The 17,893-nt window shown below is 42.3% G+C and overlaps 1 protein-coding gene across 13 annotated transcripts in view; it reads left to right on the top strand.

Annotated features, from left to right (window-relative positions):
- The window catches only part of syne2b (spectrin repeat containing, nuclear envelope 2b), a 109,597-nt gene that overhangs the window by 15,766 nt on the left and 75,938 nt on the right, over positions 1–17,893 (top strand). For 12 of the 13 annotated variants that reach the window (XM_058795762.1, XM_058795769.1, XM_058795768.1 and 9 more), the window contains 28 exons: positions 100–196; positions 353–552; positions 689–853; positions 1,038–1,175; positions 1,358–1,459; positions 1,676–1,852; positions 1,938–2,096; positions 2,349–4,913; positions 5,070–5,204; positions 5,394–5,546; positions 5,841–6,034; positions 6,124–6,217; positions 6,295–6,377; positions 6,480–6,603; positions 6,707–6,852; positions 10,761–10,911; positions 11,116–11,711; positions 11,996–12,163; positions 12,477–12,627; positions 15,388–15,546; positions 15,634–15,801; positions 15,908–16,009; positions 16,124–16,327; positions 16,402–16,609; positions 16,708–16,820; positions 17,055–17,260; positions 17,334–17,441; positions 17,604–17,883. In XM_058795762.1, the coding sequence (XP_058651745.1) occupies positions 100–196; positions 353–552; positions 689–853; positions 1,038–1,175; positions 1,358–1,459; positions 1,676–1,852; positions 1,938–2,096; positions 2,349–4,913; positions 5,070–5,204; positions 5,394–5,546; positions 5,841–6,034; positions 6,124–6,217; positions 6,295–6,377; positions 6,480–6,603; positions 6,707–6,852; positions 10,761–10,911; positions 11,116–11,711; positions 11,996–12,163; positions 12,477–12,627; positions 15,388–15,546; positions 15,634–15,801; positions 15,908–16,009; positions 16,124–16,327; positions 16,402–16,609; positions 16,708–16,820; positions 17,055–17,260; positions 17,334–17,441; positions 17,604–17,883 (7,146 nt within the window). The remainder of the gene's footprint in view (positions 1–99; positions 197–352; positions 553–688; positions 854–1,037; positions 1,176–1,357; positions 1,460–1,675; positions 1,853–1,937; positions 2,097–2,348; positions 4,914–5,069; positions 5,205–5,393; positions 5,547–5,840; positions 6,035–6,123; positions 6,218–6,294; positions 6,378–6,479; positions 6,604–6,706; positions 6,853–10,760; positions 10,912–11,115; positions 11,712–11,995; positions 12,164–12,476; positions 12,628–15,387; positions 15,547–15,633; positions 15,802–15,907; positions 16,010–16,123; positions 16,328–16,401; positions 16,610–16,707; positions 16,821–17,054; positions 17,261–17,333; positions 17,442–17,603; positions 17,884–17,893) is intronic. The other variant, XM_058795764.1, reaches the window with a different exon arrangement.

Raw genomic sequence — 17,893 nt, 5'->3', positions numbered from 1 at the left:
AAAGTGACAGAATTTAAAAAATATATTTGCTGCTGAGCATCAACATCAAACTTTGAAATTATGGATGCTTTATATTTTGATCCCAATGAATGTTTTTAGGAGACTGTGAATAAACAGGAACTGACTTCTTTGCTGGATGGAGCCCTCCATAGACTCAAACTAATCGCCAACAAATACACCAGCAAGGCTGCCTTGGGTAATACAAAGGAACTGTGTATTCATGCTCCTAAATGACCATAAAAATTGACAATAAAAAACTGTAGATGTATGAAGAACTGTAAAACTGTTAAAACTGTACATCCTATGCACTTTTTTGTGAAAATTGTTAATGACATTCTGATGTCTGCTTCAGCTGGAGACTCGACTCAGGTAAATCGTCAGGTGGCTGATCTGGAAGCAGATGTGATAGCGACTCTGGAGGGTGTACGGATGGTGAGGGGAACTATGGGACGTGTGTTGGCAGCATGGGACTCTTACAGTGATATCTACACCTCAATGCGAGCATGGCTGGAGCAGGGTCCACATGCTCAGCGACACGGGCAGACTACAGAGGTGAACAAATGCGTGCATATAGAAAACTTTGAATTGACTTTGTTGCTCTCAATCCATGTACTGGGTAGACAAAACTCAAATATTTTTAAGGCTGTTGATGTTTTTTTTTTTTTTGTGGAATGTAAACATTTCCTAGGTGACATTATCAGTTATGTCAGAGTGGAGTTCCCGCCAAGTTCACCTGAATGAGGTGGCCAACTACTTGACAGAGGTCACAGACCCACAGACAAGCCGTGCTATTTCAGATGAACTCTGCAAGATAAATCTGCTCTGGGCTGACTTTGCCAAAACAGCCCAGTTTGTAAGTTACCCATCATGTTCAAATTTGAATACTCCATGTGCAACCTTAATCATGAAATAAAGTATTAAAAAATGTGTGCTTATCTTGAATAGGACCAATACATTGAGTCTAGTAAATAATTTGATTCTGTAAATGTAAAATAGAGAGCCTTTTGTAGTATTTTGAAGCAAGTTGTATATTTCAGTCTTTAGCTGAGGAGCCCAGTGCTGGCCCATCCAGTCCTCAGACAGTTCAGTCTCTGATAAGGGAGGCCACTCAGTTACTTAAAGAACCTGTGGAGGTTGTTTCTGGATCACTACGTACTTACACGAAGAGACTACAGGTATACAGTGTGTTCACATACACTTACGCACACACTCCCACATACATAAAAACACACAATATATACTTTGTATTCCTTGTTTTTTATTATAGATATTTGTGATTTTGTTGCCTTGTCTTTTTGTTTTCTAAATTAAGGAATAGACTAAGTAGGATTTAACTTAGAATTGTTATTTCTCACAGCTTATGATGAAGAAAATAAAGGATGTGGATCTAGAAGCCCTCTCGCCATCTCTAGACTGCTCTGCAGAAACCCTGAGAAAACTTCAGCAAGCCATTCCTGAAGTAAGCAACCACATGGCTTTGGTTGGCCCCTTAGATCTTCTTGTGCATTGTGTTAATTTTCTTGCCTTCATGTATACAATCAAATTATAGTGTATCATATTAGCAGAATATAACATTTTTAAAATGTTAATCTAACACAAATAATGATCTTTACTGATGTCCGTATGCATTTCTGTTTTTTCTTTCTGTTTTTTGTTTTTGTGTGTGTATATCTAGGTCCTACAGACACTCTGTGAGGCTGAACAGGTGTGTGATGAGCTGCGCATGAATGTGAGTGGGTTGGACGGGCGTCTAGCTGAACTGTTACACTGGGAGATGGAAGCCAGAGAGCTGTATCAGTTTCTAAAGGAGGAAACACACAGGCAGAAGAGAGGACAAGATCCCAGAGCACGGGTGAGTATCTACAAGCACCACAAAATATTCATACATCTCCTTCCTTAAGTGATTTGGTATAAAGGACTCTTCTCTTTTCCTGTAGCTGTTGATATCAAGGGGTTTACAGTTAGAGGGTCAGGTGGTTATGGAAGAGCAGGATCTGCAGATGATGGTCATGACTAGTCAAAAGACTTCACCACTGCAGTATCTCATTGCATCCACCATGCAGGACAGAGTCCGCACTGCTGTTGAAAAGTCACAGGTCTGTCCACTGCTTTTAGATTAACAACACCTGAAAATGTCATCAGCATGATTGCATTTATAAAATTACTTGAAATTAATTCATTTAAAAAAGATAATCTATAAAACTGAACCAGCTCTTTCGGTAAATATCAGTTATGCCATAAATTATGTTTTCTGTTATTTTCCTACAATGTCTTGGAGCCTAGGTAACCTTGTTTCAGAATTGTATGCAAATGCATTATGATATAGAAATTCTGTTGAATCTCAACAGGAGGCCGTAGGGATGCTTAGCTCTTTGGGGGCTTGCAGAGACCGAAGCCCTGTTAGAGACCAGCCCCCTTCCAAGATCTTTGTCCAATATCAGGAGACAGAGGAAGAGTCCCAAAAACCCTCCTTCCAGCCTATCTCTCCATCAGGAGCCCCTGGCCAAACAGAACCTCAGGCTGCAGTTAGGGCCAAAGTCCCAGAACAATCTCAAATACTCTCAGAGGTATCTTCACAAGAAGTAGACCTCAAGACCCAGCAATGTAGTCAGCCTGTGCCAATGATTGTTGTGCAAGAGTATGAAGAGGACAAAAGTAGTCCACAACCACAAATTCATCCCTCTGTGCAAGTGAAAACTTCTCAGTCCATTGAAGTTAAGTCAGAGAAAGTTGTCCGTGCTCAAACTAAAATCGACATAGAGCATCATGTAGAAAGCCAGGAATCTTTACCACAGTCTGTGACACAACAACAGACAGAAAAAGGTCCTGTAGCTAGCCAACCCTCACAGAACCTACAACAAGCAGAGTCACAAGTACATAATAAACAACAATTAGCAACACAGCCACATGTGTATATTCCTCAACAAGAGAAAACTCAGCTTGCAAAACAGCAGAAGGTTCAACCACAAGTAGCAATCCAGTCACAGTCTCAGGGCCAACTAGAAACACAAACACAGCATGCTCCAAAGCAGCAGAGGAAAGTAAAGAAGTCCCAGGCACATCTGCAGAACAGACCTTGGCTTCAACAGAGGAGTCAACTGGAAAATGTTAACCAAAAAACAATGCCACAGTTGGTCCCACAATCTCAGTCAGAGTCTGAGGACAAATATCAAATAAGTTCTCAATCACCACCACAGCATATAGTAGCTGTTAGCTCACCTGAAGCACAGGGAGCTGCTCAAGGCACAGCACAGTCAAAAAGCATTGTTGAGAGTGATGAGAAACACCCGAAGCCAGCTCAGTCTGTTGCACAAGAGAAACATCTTGTAGAAACACAAAACCTACCTCAAACTGTACCAGCAGTTTCAGCACAATCAGTGACTCAAAAACAACCACAACAGCCAGTGACTGTTCCGATTCATCAACAGGTATTTCCCCAACCTCAGCCCTATTTATCAACTCAAGCTCAAACAACTACACAACAAACACAAGCTACTGCACCCATTAAGCAACAAAAGCAACCTCAAACACAGATAGTGACACCACAGCAACCTCAAATGATGATCCAGAAACAGGTACAATCTCAATCCATGACTCCCATGCAACCACAGGTTATGGCCCAATGGCAGCCACAACAGACTATTGCTCAGCCTCATCCTGCAGTGCCACAACCACAAAGATTTCCAGTGGCCCAAACAATGCCCCAAAGGCCAGTCCAACAGTACCCAACATCTCCCATTCAACCACAAATAACAATGCAGAGACATCAGTCTCAGTCCCAGCAACCCACAATGCACAATCCGACTGTAATTTCCCCTCAACCCAAAGGTGCATCCCCCATACAACCCAGAATCATCTCTATGCCTCGACCCCAGATTCCTGTTCAATCTCAAAACCAAACTCAGGTCAAAGCACAGGGAAGTGCACCACATGTGATTCAACTTCAGGGGCAACCCCAGTGGTGTCAACCAGGAGATCTCACCCAAACGTACCCCAGAGTGCAAGGACCAATTTCTGTTGCTGCCCAAATGCAGCCTCTGGCCCATTTCCAAACTCATCCCCAACCTCAAAGTATCCCTCCAACTCAACCTCAGCAGTGGTCACCAATAAGACCAGGCATAGTGACCCATACGTACCCCACTGTCCAAATTCCAGGTCAGATAGTCCAAACTCAACCTCAAATGGCAGGTTACCCTAAAATCCAGCCGCAATCACAGCCTCAGCAGTGGCCCTCTGCTAGACCTGAATCACCTTGGGGTCAACCACAGATAAGACCCCAAGGTCCAGCTCAGCATATAGTTCCCTCTCAGCAATGGAGGCCTGTCAGTCCAGAGAGAGTCAGTCCAGTATACCCAAGGCCTGAAACCCAAGGGCCCAAGGGACCACATCCTCAGTCCCAATATCAAGCTCTACCAAGGCCAGCAAGCCCTCAACATCAGTGGAGTCCAATCCGGCCAGAACATCAGTTTCAAGTTTCTTTCCAGACTATGTTCCATGGTGCTCCCCAGCCAGTGGCTCCATGGAATCAACCACCTACTCAAGCTCCCATAAGACCTCAGAGTCAACAACATCCTCAGCAAAGTCAGCAAAAGTGGAGTTCATCCAGGACAGAGGCCCCATCTGCAACCCTCATCCAAAGCCAAGTTGCCCAGGCAAAGCTTCAGTCCCAAGATCTGACAAACCCGCAGTTACCAATACAGGAACCACCCCAACAGCAGTCAGCTCCTCGGGTTAAGCAGCCAGCACTTGCTCAGGCTCCCCCCCAAGCCTACACTGAGGCTTATACAAAGGCACAGGCCCTGGTTAGGGATAGATTTGAGGACGCCAAGCACTGTCTTCAAGAGCACATTATAGAAGCTATCAATGTTTTCAAGGACAAGAGAATGACGGACGAACAGGCATCAGTTAAGGAGGTTTGTCCTTTTTAGACATGAGTTGGTTTGCTTGTTTTTTGGCTGTTTGCAATAGAGCCCAATATCATTAAACTATATTGTTGTGTCTGTATGTATTATAAGAGATTGTGGTTAATTTTCGCAAGTGTCTGTGTTGGTTTTTTTTTTTTTTTTTAGGAGACGCTTCGGACTCTTGACCCTGAACTTCTTGAAGAGTTCTTGAGGGCTGCGGAAGGGATGGAAGCTTTCTGCACCCCATCTGAACTTAGAGACATGGAGTTTTTCACACAATCTGTTAGAACACAGTGGAAGGTATCGGTATAGTAATATTAGTGCTTGTTTGTCTATATCTGCAGTGTGACTTTAATGTTAACCATTTTTATTTTTGATACTAACAGAAATGCTATTCACTGTATTAAACTGATTGTATGTGAAGTTACAAATATTAAGAGTTTGTGTGCTTGCTGTTGTGTTTTTTTTTTATTTTACTAATATTTTTAGGATGTCCGAGTGCAAATATCAGAATTTTTGAAGCAACTCAGATTTGAGTTAACCCGCCTGCATTTTAACCGTATGGTTGAGACATGTGAGATACACTTTAAGAAGGAAAAACTCAACCATAGGCCTGAATCAATATCAAAATCAAAAGAAGAGGTAAAGTTACAGCTACCCTGACCACAGAGCATGAACAGTCATATGTACAAATGGGTGTGGGAATGAATTTCTCTTAGCTATATTTTATTTCCTCCTTTGTTTTCTCAATTAAACATTTGCTTTTGGGCTCCATTAATCCCTTAATTTCTTGTTCTTGTCTTTCCTCTTAACTACATCACTCGCTTGGCTCATGACACAACTTTATTTTTATTTTGCATGTTGCAAATTAAAATTTAAAGTACTGCAAATATACATATCTGTAGGTTTAGATTTTTTCTTTCTCACTTCCTGCAGGCTTGTTTTTCTGCAGAGGGCAGTCTGGCAGAGGCAGGACAGCAGCTAGAAGCTCTGAAGGAGTTGTGTGATACTCTGAGCCCTGAGGACGCACACAGGCTCGCACAAGCCCAGCTCAGAGAATGTGAGCGACGCCTTGCTGCCATCCAGCGGCAGTTCAGTGGAGACACAGATACACCTCCTTCAGACACTAGGTAACAGAAAGTGAAAGAGCCTCTCTCATATCACTTAATTTTGTCTGATAAAACCATTTATAAATTAATTTATTTTCAATGTCTAATAGTTTACAAACAGAGCAAACAAAAGAGCCACCCAATCAAAAAGCACCAACAGTCCCAACACCACCTGAGAAGCCCAAAGAAGTTATTGTTTCAGAGGTACAAATATATGATCATTTTATAGAACTTATGTTTGTATTATTTTATCTAAAAATCTTTGGTACATTTTGTTTTAGGCTGTTACACCAGTTAGCCCCCAGCGACCGAGAACTGTGGAGAAGAGAGAGATAGTGAAACAAACAAGCACAGAAGAGGACAGGTATGGATATAAAAAGAGGAATAGCTATGTGTTTCTGTATAAGATTGTATGTGATATTGTTTCAAAATCGTATGGTTTACATCTTTTTCTTGGACTGCTCAGGTACCGCAGCTCCAGATTTGCATTACAGGCTCAGCTAAACAGAAATGAGCAGTGCATGCTTGGAGATCGTACCTCAGAATCAGTCACTCCCACAGACCTGCAGAAACGACTGAGAGAGTTAAAGGTAATTCACAGTGTTTTGTGTTTTAAAGTTGGCCATTTGATATTATTATGCATTTTCAAATGACAATTACTTTAAAATTAAAAATCTTTTTTGTCTGTTTAAGTCTCTGTGGGATGAGACGGAGTCTCTGTGGAAGGAGTATGAAGCCCTGTGTATGCAATGTGTTCAGTACAACGAACGAGCTGTCGAGCAGGACCGTATGGAGCTCACTGTCAGGTGGAGAGAGCAGAGGTCCCAGTTACAGGGCAGGTATGACCATGTCAGCATGACATTACACTGACTTTTAGAGCAGTATAAACTTTAATGTGTGTTTAAAACTACAGAGCAGAAATTAATATTCAAATAAAAGCATATTGCTACTTCTTTTGTTTACTTTCACCCTGTGCCACCCAAAGAATCATAATATCCTGTGCAAAATTTGAGCTGATATGTTCACTTTTTCATAAAAGCATGAAACTTGGCACAATTGACCTATCAGTAAGCCCCTCCCCTCGAACGCAGACTAGCCAATGGCAGTCGAGTATCAGCTGCACGTGGAGCGGAACTCGGACATCTTTAGGTTTCAGCGCCATAGAGAAACATTGTAAGATCCGAAGCTCGCATCGGTTTTATGGGGTTTATGCTTAAAAAATGGAAAAACGATGTGTCTGGGGTACTTGTTACACTGATTCCAGGTATCCTGAGAGGATGGGCGATATAATTTATTTTATTAAATTTCCTGAATCCAAACAAAACAGAGCAAAATGTCCCTAAGTATTCAAACCCCAGTACAAATGAAGACAAAAACGTTCATTTTCTGGTTGTCATACACTCATTAAGTTACAATTTTCATCTGCTCAAGCAGAACGTTAATGTTATCTTGTGCTTTAGCAACACAGTGGACAGTGGTATCTCTGGCTAAAACTAGCTAACGTTAGAGTTAGTGAGTCCATGCTAACGTACAAACCTAAATAGCGGACTGTTCTCGCGTCTTGTACAGTGTAGGTCAAAAACACATAAACGAAGGTCTACATTTCAGTGCCTCTCCATATTAAACTGGTTAAATGTACATTAATTTAATCGTACCCTCCGATACATGAACAGTGTTGATCCTGCATGTTGTCATCCGCGATCCGTGATGACCGACCGTAATATGAGACTTAGCAGCATTGTGATCTGTAAATCTCGCTTCTAGTTACCCACCGTATTTATTTTTTAAATATTTTATAAATATTTTATAAAAATTTTTATAAATTTTATAAATGTTTTGATGGTCAAGGATTACAATGATACCACATACAATAACATAAACTGTTCAGGTGAAGAGTTAATGATGAAATCAGCAATGTGAGAAGGAAATAACAGGATCTGAGCAGAATCACAGCATTTACAATAGTCCATATTATGGCTATTAATTTTTTCTTTCTTTGATAATTAACTAATATTTTATAAGAAAGGAAAATCCAAGGCTACGCGTGGGTTGCTTTTTTCCCATGTCTTTTATATTTTCTAATATGAAATAGCCAGTAAAATAAAGGCTTTTTAAATAATTTTGAAGAAGAGTGCCTTAGATTTTCCTTTCTTATATTTATTTGAATTCCCGACCCCAAAGAGCACCTTCAGACATTTTTTATTGAACTCTCTGAGCACCCTGGTCTTTTGTCTCTTAACTAATATTTTATTCAATAGTACAATAAAAGATTTTTTTTAATTAATCAAATTCGTTACATTTGTGTAGTGCTTTTCTGAGTACTCAAGCGCTTTACATGGAAGGAGGAATCTCCTCAACCACCACCAGTGTGCAGCATCGACCTGGATGATGCGACAGCAGCCATATTGTGCCAGAACGCCCACCACACACCAGCTTAACTAATATTTTATTCAATAGTACAAATAAAATATTGTTTTCAAGATTATAATCATATATTTCAGAGATATAAAAAAAATAATCTCAAGTAAGTGTATTTTTCCTTACCTCTCGGGCAGAGTCAGGTAGGTGGTAGTATGATTCCAATACATTCTTGTTCTCTCTCAACAATTCTCTAACATCACACGCAGACAGCAACGCAATCTTGCTAAACTAATCATTTTCTGTGGGTCTCTGGAATTGTCAGTCAGCTTTCAACAACTGACTTCATTCTGGCCATTGCTTCTCAGGCTACTCTTAGTATCTTGGGCTTGACTGAGACCTGGATTGGTCCAGAAGACTCTGCAACCCCTGCTGTTCTCTCTAACAACTTCCATTTCTCTCACACCATCATTTCTTTATTACATTTAACCTACATATTACTGCCTGTGTGCCACCGATTCCTCTATCAGTTACTTTTAGGCAAAATCTGTGCTCCCTTTCACCCTTCCATCTTTCCTCTGTAGTGTCATCCTCTCTTCCCTCACCCACCCATTTCTCATCTCTGGATGTATATACAGCAACTGACACTTTATGATCCACTTTAACTTCTTGTCAAGACAATATCTGTCTAGACAGGCCAGTGCATACTACCCCTTCTAACCTAAAAAGTTGCCCCGTGTATCATCATATTTACTGTATTTTTGCTGGGCAGTCTTTTGGGTGGCTCACCGATGTACTACATTTCTCTAATACAAAAAATTATGGCTTGACCAAAATTTTTGTGGGGAGAAGGATTTATTGAAGATGGTAGTGTAGCAGTTCTTCAGTAATGATGTTAGCATGTCTTCCTTCAAACAATCTTAACCCTTGTATGAATCCTAGTTTCTCCCAAAGTTCTATCTGTGGGATAGAATTTTATACCTGAAGACAAAAGGGCTACAAACAACAGATAGTGTTAGTATCATGCAGGTTTGCATTGCACAACATCAGGAGGATCAGGCCCTTCCAAATAGAGCATGCTGCACAACTTTCTAGGCTGGACTATTGCAATGCTCTTCTGGCTGAACTCTGGTGGCTCGCATCAAGTTCAAGACATGATGTTTGCGTACAGAACAGCCACAGGCTCAGCATCCTCCTACTTCCTCCTCACTCTTACCCTCCAGAAGCCTGAGATCTGTAAGTAAGCGATGCCAACAATCGCAGTTATTAACAGAACACCCGACACGTTATCTGACAGCAACACTAATTTAATCCCATACCCGACCCATTTGACATAAAAACTGGGACCCGAACCGCACCTGCATTAAATCTCCTATGTGAGGTAGACAAAACTCATTTATTAAAACTTTTATTCAAATTGTGAATAGATTAAATACAGAAAGCAAGCAAAGAGTTCTCCCTTTAATATAATCACTACAGCTTTCAATTAGTGGCAGCGCGATTGGCTACATTGCTCGGTGTGTACTGGACTGAGTCTAAATAGTCTTGTCACCGTCCAGCCCGCACCACACCCTACACATAAATATTCCACCCCTTACATCAAATATTAGCGATTCACCTGCGTGTACCCACCCGCATGCAGGACTCTGGCTTCCCCCTTGTGGACAACATAATAGACAACACTGGCTCCAGAGAGTGATTGTAAATTAAGTTTACATGAAATATGTTTGAAATTTCATTCTGCATCTTCTAGGATTTCATTGTAATCCTTCTCATAAAGTCACTGAATTACCATTAACTGTTCACCTGATTGGGTTGCCGTCTGTGTGTGATAACAAGAATGTTTTGGAAACACACTACCGCCTACCTGACTCTGAAATATGGGATAGTATTCTTGACAACAATCTTTTAATGTATTATTGAATAAAATATTAGTTAATTATCAAAGAAATAAAAAAAAAACAATAGCCATAATATGGACTTTTGTAAATGCTGTGATACTCTGATGCTCATTGCTGATTTCACCATTAACTCTTCACCTGAACAGTTTATGTTGTTGTATGTGGTATCATTGTAATCCTTGACCATCAAAACATAGGGATAGACATCACCTTTTCTGTGTTATCATGTTGGTTCAGGAGATATGACACAAAGTACATAATTTGGTTATGGCGGAAAGTAAAATGGTCGCCATGGCAACCACAAGGTGTTTTTGCGATGGCTCCATTTCTGAAAATGTTTAAACCTTTCAAGTGTACCAAGTTTCTCCATTTCTTAAACCTTTCAAGTGTACCAAGTTTCATGCTTTTATGAAAAAGTTAACATTATTTTCACATATCACCTGGACTGACTTGTGTTGTTTGTTAAATAAGTCTATGCATTCTGTCAGGGTGGATTCACTGGGAGCAGCACTTGAGCTCATGGACTCTATTAAGCTGAAGATCTCTGAGATTTCTGAAAGGCTGGAAAATTTCATCAAAGAACCCAAGGACATTAAGGGATATACACTAGCTAACCCTGCCATTTTGAGAGATGTGAAGGTGAGAGATATTTATTTTTATTAACTAAAAGAAAAACTTAATTTATTGAGTTTTATTCATAGTTAACATTCAGAATGGAGACACAAATGCCATTTTATTTTATTTTTATTTCATTTAGTGGTAATTTCAAGTTTAGCTTAAAGTTAGCTCTTTGCCTTCATTCCATTTTTTATCTAAATATCTACCTCTCCCCCTTATTTTCAGGACTTAGATGAAAGTATCCAGACAGAGATGGATCGTCTGTCTCGATTCGACTCTGAGCCCAGTCATCTAGACCTGCGTGACCGATCACCTCTGACCCAGGTGGTTCTGAACCACAGATCCAGCCTGGACCGGCTCAGGCAACAGGTGCGGAAGAGCGACGCCGCTGCCCGTGCCCTTGACCGCTTCCTCATGTCTCTGCGCACCGTGGAACTCGATGTCTCTTCTGTGCAAAGCGCCCCCAGCAATGATGCTGTTGTATTGCAGGACAGCAGGTCCAAGCTAGCACTAATCAGAAAGGGAGTCAGCAGCCTCAAGGATAAGGCTCCACAGCTGGACCAACTCTTGGGCGGAGCACAGCTCGAAGTGACCCAGGACGGGAGCCCTGTTTCCTGTCTGGACATGGTGGGGGTACTGGTTCACAGGGTGGAAGAGGCAGAAGATCGACTGATGATTCAACAGAATGAGCTCCAGAATGAACAGCAGAACCAGAGCCTTGGCCTGAGGAGGAAGACTATCCAGGCTGAGTTAAGGAAGGTGCTGGCGGCAGCAGAAAAACAGGGTCTAAAGGATCCCACTATGCCAGCAGTGCAACATCGGTAATGATCTTTCTTCCTATATATATATCTCATGATACAGATGGTTTAGACTTAGAACTGTCTTTATTTGGGCTCAGTAAATTTGTAAAATTGATTTTGGAGTTAATTGAGATTAATTGAATAAAATATGATACAATTAATATATAGAATATCCAAGATTGTTTTTTTCTATACAACAAAAGTTGACTTACAGTAACTGCCAATGTCAAGCTTCAAATAAATGGTATGTTATGTCTGTGTGTTCTCCTTCACTCTTTTAACACTGTGTTTGCATCTATGTTTAGGATGCGAGCACTGTCCGATCTCGAATCGCAGCTGAACTCTCTTCGCCCTGAATACCAAAACATCAAGAAGTCTCTGTCTGAAGTCTCTCCACAGAAAGAGCACCCTGGTCCAGCAAATGAAGAGCTTGACTTCCTTTGGGAAGAGACTGAAAGAGCTGTATCTGACAGGTGACATTTACTTTGATTTAATTCGCCTATTTTTAATTCGTAAAGGGTTCGTTTCCCCAAAATGAAAAATCTGTCCTCATTACTCACCCTCAAGTTGTTCCAAACCTGTATTGATTTCTTTCTTCTGCCAAATGCAAAGGTGTTTTGAAGAATGTGGGTAACCAAACAGTTGCTGGACCCAACTGACTTCCATAGTATGGAAAAAAAACACTATGAAAGTCAATGGGGACCAGAAACTGTTTGGTTATCCACATTCAGAAAGAAATTCAAATGTGATTGACAGTGTTACTCTGTGTATGTGTATGTTTGACAGACAAGAGCAGTGCACTGTTCTTATGGAACTCCTGAAGAAATTTCAGAACTGTCGCAGTTACCTGGGCAACACTCTCCAGAGGGCGGAGCAAACAATCAGTGAGCAGGCTTCATACATGGGCAAAGACAATCTACAGCGACTCCTTGCAAAAGTATGTCAACTTTAGACTAATCACAATACATACTAATGTTATAACTGCCTATTGTTATTTACCATCAGGTTTCTTTCACTGAAAAGTAATTTTATACTGCATTTTCACCACCAGGGGTCAGTCATGACTAAGATATTACAATTCAGACGCCAATGCACAGTAGCGCTCAGTGTGAAGCAGTCTTATTTTAAATTCATCCTGTAATTGAATTTTGCATCAGCACTAATCACAGTTTGCTTCCTCTGCATGTACAAAAAGGGTTTCACATTTATTACTCTCAAAGAGGCTTCTCTTTCCATTTTTGTTCTGACAAATCAGTGACAATGTTCTATTAATCTTAATTCATTTTGATTTTTTAATTAATTTTTATGTTTATGTTTATCGAATTTTAAATGCTGGTCGACAAGAATACCTAGGTTCCGCACCTGTGATGATCTAAAAACAGATAAACTGTCCAAATTGGGGCATATATAATGAGAATTCTCATTAGAACCAAAAACAATTACTTGTCTTGTCTTCATTAAGGAAGAGGACATTTTGGGCGAGCCATGATTTAACCTCCTCTAAGCATTGCAGAAGAGAGGTAATTGCTGCGGAATTGTTTCTTTTGATCGGTAGATAGATTTGAGTATCATCTGCGTAGAAATGAAAAGACACACCATGTTTTCATAGAATAGAGCTCAGAGGTAGCATGTAGAGAGAAAATAGAGAAGGAGCTAAGATAGAGCCTTGCGGAAGGCCACAGGATAGAGGTGCAGGGGAAGAGGTAAAATTACCCAGCTTCACTAAAAACTTCCTGTTAGACAGGTATGACTTAAACCAATTTAGAATGGTATCTTTTAGACCCACCCAGTACTCTAGTCTGGATAACAGTGTGGAGTGGTCTACGGTATCAAACAACCAGACAATCACACAGGCGTCATCTTTCTTCCTTTCTAAAAAGTTCTCATGTTAAAAGGCAGGATTAAAAAAAGTCTAGTCTACCTAGTAAGAGTAGATTAGATCTTTAACCATCGGACTACTGTCACGGGATGTGGTTGTAGAAATCAGGCGCACGACGAAGGAGTAGACGAAAAGGAGACTTTAATAAACACACTATTCCATTGAAAGACATTAAACCAAGACAAAGAAGACGAAACTGAAGGCTTATAAGGACTAGGAAACAAAGGAGCAAATGAGATGATTAACACAGGTGATCAGAACGAATGAACGAAGATTAACTAGTGAGAACAGGAAATACTAAATAAGGGCAAAGCGGAACATAATAGAAACAGACATGTGACAGATATTGCCCCCCTCCCGGAAGGCGCTCCAGGAGGCCATGGCGGATCAGGAGACTCCGTGGCCTTGGCCCGGCCACTGGCATATGGCCCCCCCAAAAAAAATTTCTTGGGGAGACTTAGGAGCTCTGGCGGGTCCTCTGGAGGAGTGGACACTTGAGGGTGCTCTGGAGGAGCGGACACTTGAGTGGGCTCTGGAGGGTGCTTGCGAGGACCGGGCTCTAGAGGGTGCTTTCGAGGAGCGGAGTTGACCGCCACAGGAGACTCAGGGGATGAAGGAGGCTCAGGAGACGATGGGGAGCTGGACGGGACCAGCGGAGGCGAAGGAGACTCAGGAGACAAAAGAGGGCTTTCTGGAGCGGCCTCTGGGGTTAGGATAGGAGCTGAGAAGTCCGGGGCCTTGTCAGCGGAGAGGCAGGCGGGCTGGAGTGAGCCACGGACAGCGACAAGCTAGAGTGAGCCGCAGACGGCGGCGGGCTTGAGGGAGCCGCGGACGGCGGCGTTGATTTCCCCACGGACGGCGGCGTTGATTTCCCCACGGACGGCGGGCTTGAGGGAGCCACGAACAGCGGCGGGCTTGAGGGAGTCACGGACGGCGGCGCGCTTGAGGGAGCCACGGACGGTGGCGGGCTTGACTTCCCCCCGAATGACGGGCTTGAGTGAGCCTCGAACGGTGGAGGACTTGACTTCGGAGCCACGGACGGCAGCGGACTTGACTTCGGAGCCGCGGACGGCGGCGGACTTGGGTGAGCCACGAACGGCAGAGGGCTTGACTTCGGAGCTGCGGACGGCGGACTTGGGTGAGCCGCGAACGGCGGCAGCACTGACTTCGCCGCGAACGGCGGTCTGGAGAGAGCTGCAGCCGACGGGCTGGTTCTGGATCGGGGCTGGACACTCTCCAGACAACGGAGGATCCCTTCCCTCCAGCTGAGTCCGGTGGTGTCTGGGAGGTCCACGGGGCGATGGTAGTTGGCCCCGATCCAGAACAAAGATTTCAGCGTTGCGTCATCGAGCCCTGTCCACACGGCGATCCCGCAAATCACACGTGCGAACTCCCCCAGTGGGAGATCCTTACGGGCCAGGGCGGCGAAGCATTCAGCGAACTCCATACTTAGAATACTGTATTAGGTCTTGGCTTCTGTCATGGGATGTGGTTGTAGAAATCAGGCGCACGACAAAGGAGTAGATGAAAAGGAGACTATAACACACTATTCCATTGAAAGACATTAATCCAAGACAAAGAAGAAGACGAAACTGAAGGCTTATAAGGACTAGGAAACAAAGGAGCAAACGAGATGATTAATAAACACAGGTGATCACAATGAACAAAGATTAACTAATGAGAACAGGAAATACTAAATAAGGGCAAAACGGAACTAAACAGAAACAGACACGTGACAACTACCACCAACATAGTCTTTTTTTTTTTTTATCTCATAATGTTTCCATTTCTAATAATGTTTCTATCTGTGTATTGTAGGTCGTTGGCATAAAGGAGGATCTTAATAGCCTCGGACCCAAGATGGAGGAGTTCAGATCTGTGTGCAGACAGTTGCAGTCCCAGCTAAAGAAAATTCCTGATTGCTCGGAAACTCCATTTGAGACGGAGGCAGATGCTTTGGTGGACTCATGGCTGGATGTGAGCATATAAAAAACACTGTTCACAAGCATTATATTTTGTTCAGTCATTTTAGTTCCTTGGCAAATCTGTGTGTCTTTCTGAAAGGTGTCAGAGAAGACAGACAGTTACATGGATAACCTGCGTGTGGGTCTGGAGTTGTGGGAGAAACAGCTGGTTCTGGGTGGTGAAGTGGACAGCTGGACTTCTACTAAACTCATTATCTTCTCAGAGTCTCACCCTTTCAGCAGTGAAACGGAGGTTGACAGCATGAAGGTGTGTCTTCAAAAAAAATTAAAAGGATCCACAATGTTCACAGGCATGGACTTAAAGGCACAGAACTGTCATTTTGATTCCATTGGGTCTTTTGTGTGTTTATTAGAATGAGATACAGTGCCAGGAGGACAACCTTGAACACTTCCACAGGAAGTTACTAGAGATCCAGGAACTGCTGCAGAGCAAAGAATCTCCTCTTGAGTTACAAGTAAACGCGCAGCTTATTTTTTCTGTTTATTAACTTTTTGGACTTTTCTAAATGCTAATTATTCCTAACTTTAAATGCACACACACACACACACACACACACTGTCTGTCTTAGGTAATGGAAACCAACCTGAGGAAGAAAATGGAGCAGGTGAAGGAACTCTTCTCCGACTGCACTGAAGTGTTTCAGGAGCTCCTCACAGTTAAAGCTCATATGATAGAAAAGATTGACACCTACCAATCATCAGTGAAAAATATACGCTCCTCAGTAGACATGATCAGTTCAGAGGATCGTGCAGAACTGGACGCACATTTACAGGTATGATTAACAGACAGGCAGACATGCATAACACACTGTTTTAATATATAACCAATTTTATGTTCTGTATGTAGGACTTGTGTGAGCAGCTTTTGGACCAGGAGGAGCAGGCTGAAACTTTGCTGAAGGAAATCAATCTCATGTCCAGCATTACTGGACCGCTGGCCTTGGAGGAGCTGACCAATCATAGTAAGCGTCTCAAAGACAGCATTGCTGAAACACGGCAGTTGATTCGCCAGAAGAAGGATCAAGGGGAGAAAAGCTTCCTTCAGACTATTAAAGGTCTGAGAAACTGCATTCTGCATTGTGTCATTGCTAAAATTAAACAAGTGGAAAAAGTGATTTGAGTTTTGACCATTTGTCTCATTGGTTCTCTGCAGAAAAGTTTCAGTCATTTGAGGAATGGTTGCAAGATGAGCAGCTCTCTGTGAATGAGTGCTTTGAGAACCCTGAGAGGAAGCAGGATATAGAAACATCCATGCAGAGACTGACAGTGAGTAACAGTGAGGTCCCAACCCTATGATTATGGTTTCCATTGTGGCTTAGGACATTTTGGAAATACTTCTTAGATAAAAAGACTTGATGTACAATACACTGATTGCAGGGACAGAAATCCAATGACAAGAGTCACCAGGTGATAGCAGCCTTAGTCAAAAGCATAATTATAGAATTACAGGAAGGGTTCAAATTGAGTTCATCATTACGGAACAGTTTGTGTTTTCTTCAGAGTTTCCTGGCCTCTAAGGAAGGAGAACAGCATCTGGCTCAGTTGAAGGAGAGGTTTGAGCAAGGTGGACAGGCAAAGCTCCCTGCCGAGGCTCAAGCTTTGCTCTCCACATGGCATCAGGAACAGGAAGGAGAACTGGCCACACTCAGGGCTCACTGCCAGGGACGCCATAAACAGCTGTATGATATCCTCCACAACCTCAACAGGTACATGGAAAAGGTTCTCATCATAGTATTAGTTGTTACTGTTGTTTCGATTCATTCATGACTTTGTCTTCAGTTTGCATGAGGAACATAATCATTTGAAGGACTGGCTACAGCAGAGAGAGCAAGTGCCAGAACAGAGAGAAAAACTGAGGCAAATCCAAGAGGATTTTCTTAAAGAAAGGTACCACTCACTATTCAACGTAAATAAACACAGTGCTAGACTTCATTATTGACTAAACTGCCGATAAGCTATATCGCAACTTCAATTTTATTTTTATTAATTGTGCAATCTTTTATTTTATATAAAACCTTCATAACTCCTACTTTCACCCTTAATCCACAGCGGTCGTGTGGAGGCATTCAGTGACCTGTTATCTGCTGTAAGGATGCGTGGCCTGAGGGGAGACCCTCTCCTTAGAGACTGCGAGACCCTGATAGACCGATACCACAGCCTCGGGATTCTTTTGGAGAATCTGGCACAAGTCCGCAAGACCCTTGATGATCAAATTGACACATTCCAAACCAATGTAGAACAGATCAGAGCCTGGATCAGAAATTTAAAGCAAAGACTTGAGTACTTGGGGACAGACACGCCTATGCAGGAAAAACATGTAAATGCTCAGGTGGGCCCAC

The sequence above is a fragment of the Onychostoma macrolepis genome, chromosome 13 (assembly GCF_012432095.1).
Source record: "Onychostoma macrolepis isolate SWU-2019 chromosome 13, ASM1243209v1, whole genome shotgun sequence".
Lineage (NCBI taxonomy): Eukaryota > Metazoa > Chordata > Actinopteri > Cypriniformes > Cyprinidae > Onychostoma > Onychostoma macrolepis.
This window is presented reverse-complemented; position numbering and strand designations above follow the sequence as displayed.